Source organism: Quercus lobata, chromosome 7 (assembly GCF_001633185.2).
Source record: "Quercus lobata isolate SW786 chromosome 7, ValleyOak3.0 Primary Assembly, whole genome shotgun sequence".
Lineage (NCBI taxonomy): Eukaryota > Viridiplantae > Streptophyta > Magnoliopsida > Fagales > Fagaceae > Quercus > Quercus lobata.
The window spans coordinates 18483562-18501635 of NC_044910.1; the positions used below are offsets into that span (position 1 = coordinate 18483562).

General features: G+C 39.5%; 1 protein-coding gene across 6 annotated transcripts; it reads right to left on the reverse strand.

Moving 5' to 3' along the window:
- Positions 1-2527: 2527 nt before the first annotated feature.
- Positions 2528-17967, reverse strand: LOC115952807 (translocase of chloroplast 34-like). Of its 6 annotated transcripts, none has more exons than XM_031070093.1 (8): positions 17775-17967; positions 17321-17446; positions 17081-17188; positions 16852-16976; positions 16436-16700; positions 3348-3416; positions 3045-3206; positions 2528-2949 (listed from the first exon to the last, which is right to left on the reverse strand). In XM_031070093.1, the coding sequence occupies exons 2-8, from the start codon at positions 17417-17419 to the stop codon at positions 2839-2841; spliced, it is 939 nt and encodes a 312-aa protein (XP_030925953.1). In that variant the 5' UTR covers positions 17420-17446; positions 17775-17967; the 3' UTR covers positions 2528-2838. The 6 variants fall into 6 exon arrangements, with proteins under 6 accessions (XP_030925953.1, XP_030925951.1, XP_030925950.1 ...); XM_031070091.1 differs by having other exon boundaries at positions 17771-17967; XM_031070090.1 differs by having other exon boundaries at positions 17321-17449; positions 17771-17967.
- Positions 17968-18074: the final 107 nt, after the last annotated feature.

Genomic DNA, 18074 nt, shown 5'->3' on the forward strand with positions numbered 1-18074 from the left:
ACCACCGTATCTCTCGAGCTCACCCCTTTCAAAATTTCGTTGTCTGACTCAACTTCTTCCGACATCTTCTCTAGTGGATACACAAGCTTCAACTAAACATAAGTAAAAAAAAAATCAACGAGAGCATCAAGAAAAGACATGTATGCGTATACCACAACTAGAGCATTTTTTGGCATGAGAGTGAAATTTGCTTATATAAAATTGGTAACTAACAAAATCATGTCTCAAATGACAATGTCATTTGTTAAATCTTAGCTCCCCATTTCTTTGAAGGGTTGGTTTAGCGGTTTTCAAGCCATCATAAGATCCATGAAATCTTGAGTTCAAAACTCTCAACACACACCTTGGAGCTACTTCTGAGGGATTCTTCCCTATAACTACATAGTGTTTGTGTAATAGGGAAACTACACACATCCAAGAAATTAGTCAGTACACTTAAAAGGCTTAAACACCCTTTTTTATCAAACACCACCCCCCCCCCCCCCCCCCCCCCCCCCAATGTATCTCCCTCTTCCTTTGGAAGCAAACTTACTCATCCAAAAATCCAAATAAAATAAAGGGAAAAGAAATGGTGGCCTACTAGGGATGTAAAATATTTGGCTTACTTCAAGGTTGTTAAAATTGCATTCAACGCAACTAAAACTCTCTTTTCACGTACCATTACCAATATAACTCAAGGAAAAGCACACATGCTCTTCTCTTTTCTAGGAAAGACTGGGCATTCATCAAAAAGCGTAATACATCTATATCTATATATTTTTAAAAGCTGAAGTAGCATTTATTATTATTACGCTCCAGTTGAGCCACATCAGAGTCCACGTCATTATCTTTTCTTTTCTTTTTTCTTTTTTTCTTTTTTCCTATAATTGTTTTTAACATTTATTTTTTTAATATTTACATTTCTCCAATCTTTCTCCCTCCCTCCCTTACTGTTTCATCTCCCCATTACTTATCCAATCTTTCTTCATTCCTTACCTTTTCATCTCCCCACTACCCTCTAAATTAATATCGTTCTTCATCTATCCCTTCATCTTTCTTTATTTTTGTCTTTTCTTATTCATACTCTCTTACTATAAATTTGTCACTATTTCTTCCATTCTACGCATAGTTTTCCCTCACAACAAAAAGGTTATTTCTCTCTCTCTCTCTCTCTCTCTCTCTCAAATTTTTGGTGGATTTTTTTTTTCTTTTATATCTGCTTTAGGTTGGTAATTTTTTATATTCTTTAAAACTCTACTTTGGATTAATGCGATTTAGTTTGTTTTATTTTTTTTTTATATTTTTTTTTTTGTTCTCTTTGATTGTTAAATGTTATTTTATTGCGTCATAAAGAATTAAATATAGTATATAAAAATATAATATTATTCTATTACACAGCATGATTTAATTTGGATAATTTGGAATTTATTGTAAATTGATATTTCTTCTATTACATAGCATGATTTTTTATAGTGCTCAATTTAGATGTTAAACTATGAGGCTTTACTAATTTTTGTTTATTCTTTAATCCTTTGTAGTGGACAAAGTACTGTTAATAGTTGTATTAGAAGTACACTATAATGCCATTTATTTAAAGAAAAGCAAATGTTAACCAAACGAAAATAATCAGATGGGTGACAAATTTTAGTTTTTGCAATTTTATTTTAATTATTATTATTTTATAACAATGCATATATAAAAATTTAATTCTTAGATTTTGCTAATAATTTTTTATTTGATAATATGTTTTGGGTGAATGAAATTACAACAAATTTTTTTCCTAATTGGTCCAATTAATCATTGTTAAATTTTATTAATTTTCTTAGTTACATTTTTTGGTGTTTTGGATTGTAGGCAGAAAAAAAAAAAAAGTTTGTAAAAATTTGTTTAAAACTTAAAGAATAATTTTCAAATTTTATATTCTTTTTAATGATTCATAAAATGTTATAAATAACTTTTATTAAAAAAAATGAATATTTTCGTTAATTTACCTTTTAAATTTCTAAGAAAAATTGTATTGTATTCATTTTGGTACAACAAAATTTATATTTATGATTGTTCCTATAATAAATTAAAATATGATTACGAAATACATTACTCTTTATTAAATTAGTTTAAATTGTAAAAAAAAAAAAAAAATTAATAAAACCACCTTAAAATAATTATCACACGCAATGTGTAAGTTCGCAGCCAGTTATCTTAGAAGTTAAAACCAAGTTATGATATGAATTTTTTTCCCAGGGTTTTCCTATAATACATTTTATGATGTGCATTTTGAACCGCTAACTTTTTTTTTTTTTGAACCACTACTTATATGGGAAGTCACTAAAATAAAAACCACGGTAATGGACAGCATCAAGTTTTAGAATTAAAAAGTTTCAGAACTACAAAAACCATTACAGAATAATCTCCTTGACCCTAGACTGACAAACAGTTACTGTGCAGGCATTATGTTATCCATGACAGCATGCTCTTATAATTCATGTTAATGCAAAGCATCACCAACGCACACCCCTACAGCAATAATACACACGGGACTCTTTGAAAATAAACAGGAAATCTTCCAACTTTTTTTTATGAGAAACAAGAAATCTTCATCATTTGCAAAGAAGAATTGGAATAGGGAAATAAATAATTCTACAGATGCAAAATTAATTAGGTAGTGAAAAAATAATTCAAAGAGCATATGATCTCCGAGTACACAAAATCCAATTCTCTCAAAACGCTAAGGAATCCATATGCCGCAGATTACCAATACTGCAGAATATACTAGGAATGGCTAAGAGATAGAGATGTAACCAGTACAGGAAAATAGACAACAATAAGAAAATTTCATGGTGGCAGGGGTTCATAGCCAGATCAGAACTTGCGACTGCCCACGCCCGTATCACGCATCTCCCATGATGGTCTACTCTCCTTTGCAATATCATTCTTGATGGCACGTTCGATTGGTTTAATGACAAAGAAATACTGCAAAGAAGCAGAGAGAAAAATTGAATGAATTTCATTGATCACTTATCCAAAGATATGAGAAACAAATAAGCATCTAAATTTAAGAAACTTACTTGGAGGGCAAAAATAAGCGGAATTAAGAACTTCCCTCTCTCATTAGGGTTTGGCCCTTCAATCAGCTTCTTGTCAACAACAATAGACTGGCTTCCATTCAACACAACTTCTGTGATTGTTTTAACTAAATGAGGAATCCAAGCAGTCCCGTTTGGAAGAACCTGTCACCAAAGCACAACCATCTTCTCAATCTCTCAAAGATGAAAAAACATCAATGACGTTTTTTTTAGAGAAAAATCATCAATGATGAATGTACTAAAAGGTAAAAACAACAAACATGTGGCAACAGGAAAATGACTAACCTTTTCATCACTTTCATTCTTATTACATCTCCCACTGTTCTCAACCAAAACAACTGGGATTGCAAAATCCTATAGAGAGAGGCAAAATAGACAAACAAATTCATTAAGTAAAATAGACAAATGAATTTCCTAAAAAAATTTCTTTCTAAACAAACATTTTTCAACTTGTTGAGCTCCAATTTAAATAAACTATAACTCTATGGTGAACACAAGTTGGAACTCTGTTGCAAGAAATATGATAGTGACACTAATGCAAATCTTTAGACATGGAAACTCACTGTCAAAATCACTTATCAAGGAAAAAAAAGTTGAGGGTGGGGGACTCGCTGTAAGTTTTTCTTTGTTGATAAGTAAATTTGTACTTAGAGAAAAAGGAGTTCTAAAAGGGGTGCAACCCTAGAACACTGGTAGTATACAAGATTAACAACCAAAGAAAAAACAAAAACGCTGACTCCTAAAACTTAAAAAATTAAGTACTTCTAGCAATATAGAGGAGAAGCAAATAGTAGCTTCTTCTCTCTCCAAATGCCCCACATTATGCATAAGTGAATAAATAGCCCAAATGCTTCCCTCAACAGAAATAACTCACAACTCTCAAACGTGTGGGAATTCTTCTCTCCAAATGTCCCACATTTATGCACAAGTGAATAAATAGACTTCCAAATTTTTGCAAAGTGTTCCTTCCAACTAGTCAATAATTCAGCCAACATTCCAGCCATTATTCCACATCAACCCAAGCAACAAAACATAAGCAACCATAATTCTCTCATTGTTACGGAAGCATGTAACAGTGTAGGTATGCATCTATCAAATTAATCCAAAGCACAAAAATCTTAGGACATGTGGGCACAGGTGAACTGCCAGATGACACAACTGTAATTTTTTTACAGCCTGGCATAACATAATGTATGTGTGTAAACTGTGGAAGAACATCATAATAGGTTGGAATAGTTGAAGTAGGGTCCACGGGAAGTGGGTCCAAAGTTCAATTGTGGCACACACACACACACACATATAATTTTTTATTTATTTTTAATAATGTGCTTACAACTGTCATCATACTGTGCTCTCCAAAGGGCAACTCTTCTCAAAATCTCAAAAAAGGATGCTGAGTTGGAATCCCATTCTAACTACGGATTCTTGTGTTTCCAAAGGATCCAGCTATAGGAGAACCAAGAAGGGAAAGCCCCCCCCCCCCCCTCTCTTCCTCCCGGTTCTTTGGTCTTAAGAAACCTTAGCAAGGCGGGACCCACCCCTTGGGAGCAAAAAACAGATACAAGACCCCACCCGCCAGAACCGTGTGGCATGATATTTGGAATGGCAAGACTACAACTTTTTGATAATTCAATTGTTACAACAAGTGAGGGAAGGGGGAATCGAACCCTTTTTTTGGTAATCTGCAATGTCATTAAACAAAAGAAGAAGTACAAGAAAGGTAGTCCACCTTACAAACAGACTCAATATCAGGTGGGAGGATACCATTATTGAAAAAAAAGGACTGATGTGAGCTTAAAGAGAATTTTGCGACTGCATGAGCAGCAGAATTGCAAAGTCTCCTGACCCAACAAAACCTAACAGAAGGAAAAGCAGAAGAAAGACTCAGAATATTGCTAATATAGGTACTGATGGACCAGTCAGGGGAAGAAGCGGACGAGGATAGCACATTAAAGCAAGATTTCGCATGACCCTCATAGATAACCTGGTGCCACTGTTCTCAGCTTGCAAGCTCAACTGCCCATTGAAGGGCAGCAGCTTCAGCTTGGAGAGGAGAGCATAACGGGCGACATCTGCCCCAAGCACGAATGACCTCGCCCAAATGATTTCTAGCCATCACCCCCTAGCAACTCTGTATTCAGAAGAAGCTACATCCACATTAATCTTAATCCATCCTAAAGGAGGGGGAGCCCAGGTTGTGGAACTAGATGGTGGGAAGGCAGGAGGAGAAACAGATGCAGCTTGGAGTACTCTAAGAACTTAGCTTGTACCGTATGGATAGATTTGGGAATATCCACCCAGGCATCTTGGTAACAGATGTGATTCCTTAAGTACCAAATTTCATCCAAAATGAGGGCCATATTGAGAGTTATGAGCCATTGGTCATGGGCACTGATAGTGGATGTTGGAGGCTCAATGATAAGCTTGATAATGTCTTCATTAGTCTGCAGCATGCTAGTATCTACTCTGAGCCCCCAGCAGGAAGATAGCCATAAAGCTCTAGCTATGGGGCATTCAAAGAACAGAGGTACGCAAGACTCCCAACCATTCTTACATAGGGTGCAATTGGGGTCGATGTACTCCAATCTGCATGACAAATTTTCACTGGTGGGGAGAGAACTGTTACCGATCCTCCAAATGAGCATTTTAATTCTCTCGGGGAGCCTTGCCTTCCAAAGCTTCTTCCAAGGTACCTCGGCTTGACTGGGATTAGGTTCTTGATCAACTGAAATTCTAGAGGCTGACTTAACCAAGAACAAACCCTTGGAGTTTAGAGCCCAAATGAGTCTATCAGATTTGGGGCTGATTGGTAGGGGGATAGACATGATGGCTGAGCAGAGGCAGCATCGAATAACTCGAGGATAAGTCTAGAATTCCAACTGTGAGAAGTGGGATCAAAGAGCTGTGAAACAGTGAGAAGGGGGGAGATTATCAACCAGAAAAGTACTCTGTACACTGTTTTTTCTTTGTTCCTTCTTGTTCTCTTCCTCTTTTCGTGTCTCCTTATTTCTTGATCTTCCTAGATTGAGGCAATGTCAAATTGTTCTCTCCCTCCCCCACCCTCACCCTCACCCTCACCACCAACCCCCCCCCCCCACCCCCAACTCCCTCTCTTTTCCCCTGTATACCACCAGCTGTCCCACATACCAATCCCCTCCCTCCCTATCCTTTTCTTTTTCCACCTCTACTCCCACCTTTTGGTCTGCCCTCTTACACCTTTTGTCATCCCTCTTTCCCTTCTAGTTTATGCCGTCCGCCATCCCCCCTACTGCCATCCACTTTGCCTATTAAACCTTCTGTGCCTTCACCTCCATTGTTACCCGTTATCTCCCTATCTAAAACTGATACCAAACCAGCTTCAAACCTTAATACCACTCCATCTTTATCGGTTCAGGGGGGAGTAAGATTCCTTTCCGAATTGATGCACAGTCTTTCTCTTTTTCTTTCAATGGTGGGCGACATGACTCGTATGCTATTCATGAGAGTAGCCAGCATGTCAAACACACTCTTTGGGTAGGACGTAAAGGATTGGAGTGGATCCTTTCTTGTTTTGCGGATATTCGTGATTGGATTCCGAGGGAAGTTCCCATTTGCAAACGCTTCCGAGAAAATAACAAGTTGTTGGAATTCTGTGGGAGGTCGAATAAGGCTGGTGTTTTTGTGGTCATAGCTGAATACTATGGTGGGGCTCGCCGTGGGTGTGTTATGATACCAGCAAGCTCCAATCGTGCAGGTTGGTCTTTGTTTCAGAGAGAAATGAGGAACTTTTTCACCGGTGCTAAACCGGTTGCTATGGCTGAAGCATCCTCCAAAAATGGTGGTGGTGGAGGTGGTTAGTATGCTAGTGGTGACCGGAGTGGGAACCTTTTGTCTACTTATGGTCATCAGCAAAAGTTCAGGGATTTTGAAAAAGTTAGAGCAAATTTGGGGCAGAGCGGGATTCCTGAAGTCCCAACAGTAAATGGTTTGGTCTTAAATGGTAATGTTTCAGTCATCAATGGCAGACCCACGTGGACTTGCACTTTTAAACTGACTCCTGCTACTTTGGCTCTGAAAGTGTGTAAGACTGAGGGAGGGAAACATTCTGTATATGAGATGAATAAAAATGAGTTCAGTTGGCCCAGAGTGTTAAGTGGTGGGCCTGAACTTATAATCCAATCTGATGGGCTTGCCAAAGCCCAGCCCGTGGAATCTCTCAAGGGCATTTTGGTCAAACCCAGATCTGAAAAAGAGCCAAATAATGGTCATGCAACGTGGGTACAAGGGGAGAGCTTGAGCAGTAGTGCAAAGTTAGTAGCCGGGCCGCAGGTGTCAGCAGCGACGCTGGCGAGGGCGACGATGGTTTCTGGGTCGCCGGCGGTGTCAACAGCGTCGCAGTCGAGAACGACGGTGGTTCCTGGGTCGCCGGTGACTACGGTAGTGCCGGCGAGCGCGACAGGGGGGTCCATTTTTGGGTTTTCTGATGTGGAGGGGACCAATCGGAGGTCCATGGAAGAGACCCAAACTCCGGCCAAGTTAATGGGACCTGGGTATGCCGTTTCTTCTGATCTTCGGCATTAGGGAGCTGCCCATAACTCTTTTTCTCCTCTACTGGGTCTGGGTTGCGAGGAGGGTCTCTATTTTGGAGTAAGAGATGAGCCCACGGTGGTTTCAGGGGAGAAAGGAGAAGCATGGTGCAATCCTAGTGCTAAGCCAGTGTCGCCCAGTCATTTGGATGGGGTTGAGAAGTTACAGGAAGGGACTGAGCATCTTCTAATTCAGTGGAAGCACGGTGAAGTTTATCCTAGTGGCTTCTGTCATGGAGAGGACGGGAATGCATCTTTGGAGTGCTCACCTCTTTCTAAATGGGATCCCAATGATCACAAGGAGTTGGCGGTGATCAAGGAAGGTGGCAAGGGAGAGGTTCGAGGGTCAGCGGTGAAAAATTCGAAATGGGTTTGTAGCCTAATGAAAAATTTCTGTAGAATTGTGGGTTTTCCTATTGTCAAGCACGAAGATCAATGCCTGGCTCTATTCCGTCTTCTTGAACAAGACTGTGTTGATGTTGTTAGTGCTGGGTCTTCTAATGGTATTGTGAACTCTAAGCAGAAAGGGTTTAGGGAGCTCAAAGGTTTGTTTTCTTCTATTAATTATGATGGGGCAGCTTCTAAGGGGAGGAACAAAGACTGCTCAGTAGGTACAGGGGCGATTACCAGTTTAAAATGAGTTTACAGCTTTTATCTTGGAATGTTAGGGGATTAAAAAATCCTTAGAAGCGAAAGGTATGTAAAAATCTTCTCAAGGAGTGGAAGTGTGATATAGTTTGCTTTCAAGAGACTAAGTTGGCCTCTTTAAACTCTTTTATTGTTCGAAGCCTTTGGGGTAGTCCGTTCCTAGATTGGGTTGTTCTAGATGCAGTCAATACAGCAGGGGGGCTGTTATTGGTTTGGGACAAGAGAGTTTTTGAAAAAGTTGATTGTGATGTTGGTCTTTTTTTTTTTAATGTGTTACTGAAGGGGGTTGCAGATGATTTTGTATGGGCTTGTTCAGGAGTGTATGGGCCTAATGAGGATAACCAAAGGGGTGCGTTGTGGGAAGAACTTACTAGAATGCACTCTAGGTGGAATACGGCTTGGTGTGTTTTAGGGGATTTCAATACCATCTGTTATCCGAGTGAGAGATTTGGCTATGAGGCTTTTAGTCCGGCTATGCTTGCTTTTTCAGATTTCATTGAGGCTAATTACCTTGTGGACTTACCCCTTGAAGGGGCTTCGTTTACTTGGTTTAGAGATTCGGGGTCAGTTTGTATGTCAAGAATTGATAGAACCTTGGCATCAGTGGATTGGGTAGATCACTTTGGAAATGTGTCTCAAAGGATTCTTCCTCGTGTAGTTTCTGATCATTGCCCTCTTTTGGTGGTGGCGGGTAATGTTAATAAAGGTCGGAGTGCCTTTAAATTTGAGAATATGTGGTTGAAAGAAGAGGGTTTTGTAGAGAGCGTTCGGCAATGGTGGAATGGGTATTGCTTTTCAGGTTCTCCTAGCTTTATTCTCTGGCTCGTAAATTAAAAGCTCTCAAAGAGGACTTGAAAAGTGGAATAAGGAGGAATTTGGGGATTTGGCCTTTAGGAAGAAATGTCTCTTATCTGAATTGCTGGGTTTGGATGCTAGGGAGGACTTGTCTGGTCTTTCTCTGGAGGATCAAACGCATCGTATTCAGATTAAAGGTGAGATTGCTAATCTTGCCTCTTTGGAGGAGATTTCTTGGAGACAAAAGTCTCGAATTTTATTTGTGAAGGAGGGGGACAATAATACTCGCTTCTTTCATCGGGTTGCAAATTCCCATAGAAGAACTAATCATATTCGAGGTATAGAGGTGGATGGTGTCCTTTATGAGGATGAGGAAGAGGTGCGATCTAAGGTGGTCAATTTTTATCATAGGCTATACACTGAGTTAGATACTTGGCGCCCCTTTATGGATGGTTTAGAGTTTGATAGAATTGAGGAGGTTGAGCGTCTTGAATTAGAGAGGGATTTTTCTAAGGAGGAAGTGGTTAAGGTTCTACATGAGATAGAGGGTGATAAAGCCCCAGGTCCAGATGGTTTCACTATGGCTTTTTTCAAAAATGTTGGAGTGTTGTGGAAATAGATGTCATGGCATTCTTTGATCATTTCCATAGAAGCTCAGAGTTTGAATGGTCTCTGAATGCTTCTTTCCTTTCTCTGATTCCCAAAAAAAATAATGCTTTTAAGTATCAAAGATTTTAGGCCTATCAGCCTAGTGGGCAGTGTGTATAAGCTATTGTCTAAGGTTTTAGCTAACAGATTGAGGTGGGTGCTGGATAAACTTATTTCAGAGTCTCAAAATTCTTTTGTTGGTGGCAGACAGAGTTTGGATTCTATGCTTATTGCTAATGAATGTTTAGACAGTAGACTGAAACGTTGTACTCCAGGGGTGGTGTATACGTTAGACATTGAGAAAGCATATGATCATGTGAATTGGGACGCTTTGTTTTTTCTGTTGGAGAGGATGGGCTTTGGGGATAGATGGAGGAGATGGCTAAAGACTTGTGTCTCTACCGTTCGCTTCTCTGTTCTGGTTAATGGATCTCCTGCTGGTTTCTTTAGTAGCTCTAGAGGTCTCAGACAAGGTGATCCTTTGTCTCCCCTTCTCTTTCTTTTGATCATGGAGGTTTTAAGTCGTTTCTTGAAGAAAACTGAGGAAGGGGGTTTAATTTAGGGTTTTCATGTGGGCCTTGTTAATTCGACTGGTATCCGTGTTTCTCACCTTCTATTTGCTGATGACACCATTCTTTTCTGTGATGCCTCTAGAGAGCAGATTTTTTCTATTAGGCTGGTTTTGACTTGTTTCCAAGCTTTTACTGGTTTGAAGGTGAACGTGGGGAAAAGTGAAATTGTCCCTATTGGGGAGGTGCGTAACATTCAGTCTTTGGCTAATATCCTTCAGTGCAGGGTGGGCAGTTTGCCTATGATTTACTTGGGTATGCCATTGGGTTCTTTGTACAAAACAGCCTCTATTTGGAATCCGATCCTTGAGAGGATGGAAAAGAAGCTTTCAGGCTGGAAGCGGCTTTATTTGTCAAAGGGTGGTAGACTTACCTTGCTAAAAAGTACCCTTTCAAGCCTTCCGACTTATTACCTTTCTCTTTTTACTATCCCTAAAGCTGTAGCAACCAGATTTGAATGCATTCAAATGAACTTCTTGTGGGGTTCTTCAGTTGAGTGTTTCAAATATCCATTGGTGGCCTGGGAAAAGGTTTGCTTACTGCGTGAGCTGGGTGGTTTAGGAATTCGAAAGTTAGCACCTTTTAATCAGGCCCTATTAGGGAAATGGCTTTGGAGGTATGGCCATGAAACCTCACATCTGTGACGAAGGGTCATTGCCATGAAATATGGGGAAGGAAAAGGGGGTTGGTGCACTAGAGTTTGTAGTAGGGCTCATGGTTGTGGGTTATGGCGGGGCATTAGCGAAGGATGGGAAACTTTCGCAAAGCATTTCTCTTTCGTGGTAGGGGATGGTGCTCGTATTCTGTTTTGGCATGATAAGTGGACTGGGGATGTTCCTCCCAAAATTCGTTATCCTCAGTTATTTTTGTGTTCAGCTAATAAGGAGGCTTGTATCTCTGAGGTGTTAAGCCCTTCAGTGGGTGTTAATGACAGCGTGTGGAGTTTAAGATTTCAGAGGGATTTCAATGATTGGGAGTTGGCGGATTCCTACTCATTTCTTCATTTCATCCAAACCCGTATTCCTAGGGGTGGAGGTTGTGACAGTCTTTGTTGGGATCTTAATGGCAGTGGGAAGTTCGATACTCGGTCCTTATATCATAAGATTCGAAATGCAGATCCTTCCACCTTCCCTTAGAAAGGAATTTGGAAAGTTAAGGTTCCTAAAAGGGTGGTTTTTGTTTATGTGGACTGCAGCCCATGATCAGATTCTAACTTTGGATAATCTTATGCTTCGTGGTCGCCCTTTGGCAAATCGTTGTTGTTTGTGCTGTAGCAATACGGAATCTGTGGATCACCTGTTACTTTTCTGTCCGATAGCTCATTCTTTGTGGATGTATATGCTTCGGTTGTTTGGGATCGAATGGGTCATGCCAGGTTCAGTTGTGGACTTATTATTTTGCTGGCATCATTAGCTTGGGAAGTATAGCTCTGATATTTGGGATTTAGTTCCAAGTTGTTTAATGTGGATTATTTGGACTGAACGGAATCGGCGGTCTTTTGAGAATGAGGAGAAAACTGTGGTTCAGTTATTAGAGTATTGCCAACGGACACTCTTTGATTGGTCTAGACGTTGGGGTTATTCGGATTGTTCTACCCTTTTGGATTTTCTTTCATCTGTTAGAATAGATTAGTTGTTTTTTTGCTGTTTTTTTGTTGGTCTTTTTTCCTTTGTTCACTACCGTGAACCCTTTGTGTTTTCCTTGATTCTCTTTTATTAATAATATTCTCTTCTTACTTATCAAAAAAAAGAGAAAGGGGGGTCTGATTTTGTGACTCATTTCTTGGTACAGGTTTGAACCCTTGTAACTGAGGCACCCATGGATCAGACCAAACGTTAATTGATTGGCCATCTCCAATAATGTAACATGCACCTTTAACTATCAGTTGCTTGACTTTTTCAATGGCTCTCCATGATGGGGAAGCTGACTTGGGGGGGTTGCTATAAAGCCAATCATGTCTTACCTTGTATTTAGCTCTCACCACGGGCACACAAATGCTATCCCTCTTAGAGGCAACCATCCAGGCTAATTTAGCAAGCATCGCATTATTGAAATCTTTTGCTTTCTTGAACCCGAGACCTCCTAGGCTTTTGGGCTGGCAGAGCTTGTCCCAAGAATTCCAAGCTATGAATTTGCCTACCGAGGCCTTGGGTTTCCACCAAAATCTTCTAGATGTAGAGTCTAGCTTGTCGCAAATCTTGGCCGGGATGTTGAAAGAGGACATGAAGTAATTGGGGATGGCTTGTGCCATGGAGCTAATGAGAGTACTCCTACCTGCCCAAGAAAGGCACTTACTTCTCCACCCCATCAGCTTGGTTTCTAGCTTGTCTAGAAGGAATTTGAAATCCTTCGTGGGAGATCTGGTTAGGAAAAGGGATGCCCCAAGGTATATAGCTTCCTTTTTAAGGATTTTCATGTGTAGTTGATGCTTGATTTCTCTTCTGATGTTAGGTCGAGAGTGCTTGGAGAAGAAAATACCTGATTTGTTCCAACTGATTTCTTGACCTGACCAGCTGCAATATTTTTCGATACATTTGATGATGTTAGCAGCATCATTTCTGGTTGCCTTTGAGAAGAGTACAATATCATCAGCATACATAACATGGGTGATGGCAGGCCCTCCTACTTGCCTTAACCCCACTGATGTTGTTGGAGCAAAACTCACGATCGAGGATCCGAGACAGAACTTCTTGCCCAAAAATAAATAGGTAGGAGGATAGAGGGTCCCCTTGCCTTATCCCTCTACTAGGCTTAAATTGATCAGATTTTCCCCCATTGACTAAGATCTCAAAAGAAACTGAAGACATACAAGCTGCTATCCAGGAGGAATCGAACCCTAGTTCTTCTCATAAAGGAGACCAAGCTATACCACTTAGCTACAAGGCTCTTGGCAACTACTCTTAAGGAAAGGTACCCTGATTTTTTCCTAATTGCTAGGGATAGAGATGCCAGAGTGATAGATTCTATAGAATTCAAGAATAGAAGTCCTATTTGAAATCCTTTATTTTCCCAAGCATCCATGACTAGGAGTTAAAATCTATGGAACATTTTTTGGATGATTTATGTGCAACCAAGACCTGAGGGAAGGAGGAAGATAAATTGGTATGCATCTCGTCATAAAATCATGGTTTTCAAGTGAATAGATATGATAAGGCCTTGAGAGTAGGAGCGGAAAAGATATTTCCACAGAAAACATATGGAAAGTCTCTGTACCACTAAAGGTATAGCTTTCTTCTCATGGTGTGTTGCATTTGCAATAATTCTGACAACAGACAATATGAGGAAGCGGGGGATAATTATTATGGATTGGTGCTATATGTACGAGAACCAAGGGAGTCAGTGGCACATCTCTTTCTACACTGTGATATTGCTTAGGAAGTGTGATCATTAGTATTCTACTTGTTTTGGTATTAATAAGGTAATGCCTAGATCAGTGAGGGATTTGCTATCTTGTTGGAAAGGACACTTTGACAAGAGAACTAATGGTGAAATATGGAAAGCTACTCCATGGTGATTTTGGAGAGAAAGGAATGTGTGCTTTTAGGGAGGGAGTTACATTTATCTATGTTCAAGTTTGTATTTCTGAAGGCTTTATATGATTGGATTTTGAATTCTACCTCTTTCACTTCATTAAATTTGTTAGAACTCTATGAATGACTTGGATTTTAGATAAAGTATATATTGTATTTGTTTTAATTCTTTTTCTCTTTGGCTCATCCTTAGAATACTTCCACTGTGCTAGGGCTGTGTCCCCCTTTTGCACCTTTTCAATAAATTTATTACTTGTCAAGAAAATATAGGCCTCATGACTTTGATGTTGAGGAAAATTTCCCATTATAAGGTGATTTTAGCCTTTAAAGTGTAAAAAATAAGAAAATACTCATATGCACACAACACAACCATTTTAATATCTTGGAATCTTTTAAGCAATATTGCCAATACTTTCATGACTCATAAAATTTTGATCCAATTTTTTTTAGAAAAGTAAAAACATCAATCCAAAATTGGATAAAGCCATCATCTTCATTTGTGTTGCAATAAGCAACAAAAAAATGAGAATAAAAAATAAAACATAAACAAAACCTTATACAGCAATAAAAAGAGGTTCATGGACATATAGGTCATTTAGCTAAATGCGCGCAGCACTCATATAAACTGCATCTAGAAAGAAATGCATAAGTAAAAGAGAAAATCACATTCCAAGTCATTCATGCATCTTCCAAAAGAGAATTTAGTCAATAGAAAGTTCACGTACAATGACTTATATTAAATATTTGAGCATTGTATTATGAACCAATAATGTAGGGAGATCCAAAAGGAAAGTTTTCATGAGCATAAAGGAAAGAGTGGAGAAAAAGGAGCAAGGTTGGAATGAAATTTTTTTTTACCAAGGGCGGGAAAAGAAGTGTTGATAAAAGCAGTGGCCCAAGCAATAGCCCTTACACAATGAGTGTCTTCAAACTACCTTCTACTTTGTGTGAAAATCTTAGCAGGGCAAGGGAAGTCAGAATCAAGGCATGAATTGGATGAGGTGAGAAAAATTATGTGAGCCAAAAGTAAAAGGGGGATTGGAATTTAGAGATTTAGAGAGTTTCAATTTGGCACTCCTGGCAAAACAGTGCTGGAAATTACTCACCATGGAAAACACCCTTGGATTCAAGACACTCAAGGCAAAGTATTTTCATAGAGGGACATTCATGACAGCAACAATAAAGTTCAATGCCTCATATACTTGGCAAAGTATACCAGAAGCAAGGTATGGCAAGATTGCTGGGTTCCAACTAAACCAACCCATAAGATTGCATTCCCTAGGCTGCACCATCCACTTGATATGAAAGTTACTGAGTTGATTGATCAAGAGAGAAAATGGGGAAATTGAAGCTTGTTGCAGAGCACGTTCATGGAGCATGAAGCTGAAGTGATTCATGATATCCCTATAAGTCAAACTCTGCCTTGTGACATGCTGGTTTGGAGTGGGACTGCCAATGGACAGTTTACAGTTAAAAGTACTTACAAGCTGCTAAGAGAAGAACCAGAGAGGGATCGTGGTGAAAGCTCCCATGGAGCTGAACGAAAAAATTTCTAGAAGGTAATATGGAAAATTGAATGTACCAAGCAAGGTTGGTTTCTTCATCTGGCGGCCTTGTAATGATATTATCTGAACTAGTCAACTAGGAACAGCTTGAGCAGAAGATATTTGGTGTCCCCCTATGTGGTACTGGGAGATAGACTACGGGCCACGCGCTCTGGAGTTGTGAGGTTATACACAGGGATTTAGTGCACCACTTTCCTTTCCTATTCACTCAATTCCAATAGCAGGTCGGGGTGATTTAAATTTTTTATGGACACAATAGTGGACAAGAGTGATACGGTGCTGCTGGAGAAAATAAGAATCAGAATGCGGGCACTATGGAATAATAGAAACAAATGGCTTTGTGAAGGAACATAGCGGGATACCAATGGTGTTATTTTAGAGGCTCTGCACCTCCTGGAGGAGTTCCACACAATACAGGCAAGAGCAGTGGCAAAGGAGATACATGAGGAAGCCCAGTGGATGCAGTCAACAACTGGTGCTGTGAAAATAAATTTCAACGGTGCTTTTTTTGAATGAGAACAGGCATTGGGGCTTGGAGTGATAATCCGGAATGCGAGCGGTGAAGCCATAGCAGCTATAAGTAAATGGAGTCCTTATACCAGAGAAGTTGCTACAGAGGAAGCCATGGCAGACATAGAAGGTTCAAGGCTAGCCAGGGAGTTGGGGTACAGAAACATCATATTGAAATGGGATCCACAGGTGGTGATCAATTCTGTGCAAGGGCCTGCAGCTTCAAGGTCTCTATAGGGACATTAGGATAAAGGGCCGTGAATTTAATTATTTCAGCTAAAATTTTGTAAAGAAAAATGCAATTATAGAGGCACATGTATTGGCCAAATAACAGACCAAGAGTGCTGGGTTGGCCAAAATCCACCTTTTCGTACAGTTCCAACTGCGAACTGATGTACTGGTTTATTTAGCACTATGAATAGAAGTTTTATTTTCAAAAAATAAAAAAATTAACTATTAATGACAGTATAGGGGAGGCAAAAAAACATAAATTGAACTTGAGGTTGCAGAACTAGAATCAGGAGATGAGAGAGAAAAGCAGACCTGCTTATCATGCTTTTTTAACCCAGCACCCAGACGAACAACTTTTAGAAGAGCCTCAGACCTTTTGGAGTAAAAGTCTTCATAAGGTAGCCCATCAGGAGGTGAGAGCTGAGCATGTGTAAGGACCACCAAAGCCCTATTCCATATTCCTTTACCAAAACTATCTGTTATGGCTTTAACAATCTGCTTATCCAAGTTATCAACCCTATACGCATCCAAGCGGTCCACATAGAGTAGGATATCAATGGTCTTGTTCAGAAGGAAACTGCTCAAACAACCCCCCACACCCACCCACAATGAAAAATGAAAAAAGAAAGAAAAGAAGACGAAGTCAGAGTTATAAAATAGATTGACATCAATTCCTCAAGAAACAGCCAGGAACATAATTCACTAAGGAATTGTAAAACTTAGCATACCGTTTTATAATCTCAAGTGCCTGGTCATTGACATATCCTCCTTCTATAAGTCCGGGAGTGTCAATGATGTTCAAAGTAAATCCAGCCCTTGAACGCGACACCATAACAGGCCTTGGTCCTTCCGACTATGGCAAACAACAAATAACCCGTATAAACAAATACGAAGTGCACAGAAAGGTAGAACGAAATAAATGTTCTATGACAGGGAAAGAATGAAAGCAGCATATACCTGAAAAGGACTAACAGTCACCGCTCTTTCCCCTATGATTGAGTTTACGGTTGAGGATTTCCCAACACCACCTTTCCCCATTACAAGTATTGTCAATGTGCTCACATCCTACACCCATAGCATATGCAAGAAATCAAAAAGTATATATAATCAGCACAAGTGATAATAATTAACAAAAGCAAAGCAAAGCAAAGCAAAACATGTATGTTAATAATGCGAAAATGGGGTACGAAAAAGAACCTCCTGCTTAAGTTTTCCCAACAATTCAAGCAATTTGGTCTGGGTGGCAGTAGCGAATGTGTTGATCCCTACCCAATCACGAATAAGCTGGGACGCCATAGATAACTCTCTCTTTTTTGTCCTACTCTACTACTCCAACAAAAGAAAAACCATATAAATAAACACATTCAGCAAATAAAGGTCTGGGACTGGGACTGGGTTAGGGTTAGGGTTAGGGTTATAAATAAAAACTGCACAGGCCAAAATTAAACCCTAATTAAGATGATTTAACATAAACCCATCTTGGGTAATTAATAAACTTAAAAGTAGTTATGGTTGATTATAGAAAAATATGTACAAGCTCACAGCACGAAAACAGTAATTACACAATAAAAAGACCCAGAAAGAGAAGTACCCTAAACCCTAAGAGAGAGAGAGAGAGAAAAGAATTAGAGAATTTGGTTACCTTACCTACCTGAAACTGAGGAAAGGAAAGGCACAGAAAAGAAAAATTAAAATGCAGTTTGTTTTTCTTTAGAATCTGTGAATACAATTCTAAGTAGTGAGATTTTGTAAAGAAGCAGGAAAGCCGAAGCGGCCTTATCTCTATCTATACTATATTATACTATACTAGAGTCTGTCTACTCTATCCCCTCTTCCTAAACAAACAAACAAACCCAGGCTGCCCTTTTTTGTCTATCGTACTCGTACAACGCATTTTACAAACTGACGTGGTACTATGCCACATCAGCATTTACATGTGGAAATTTAATAA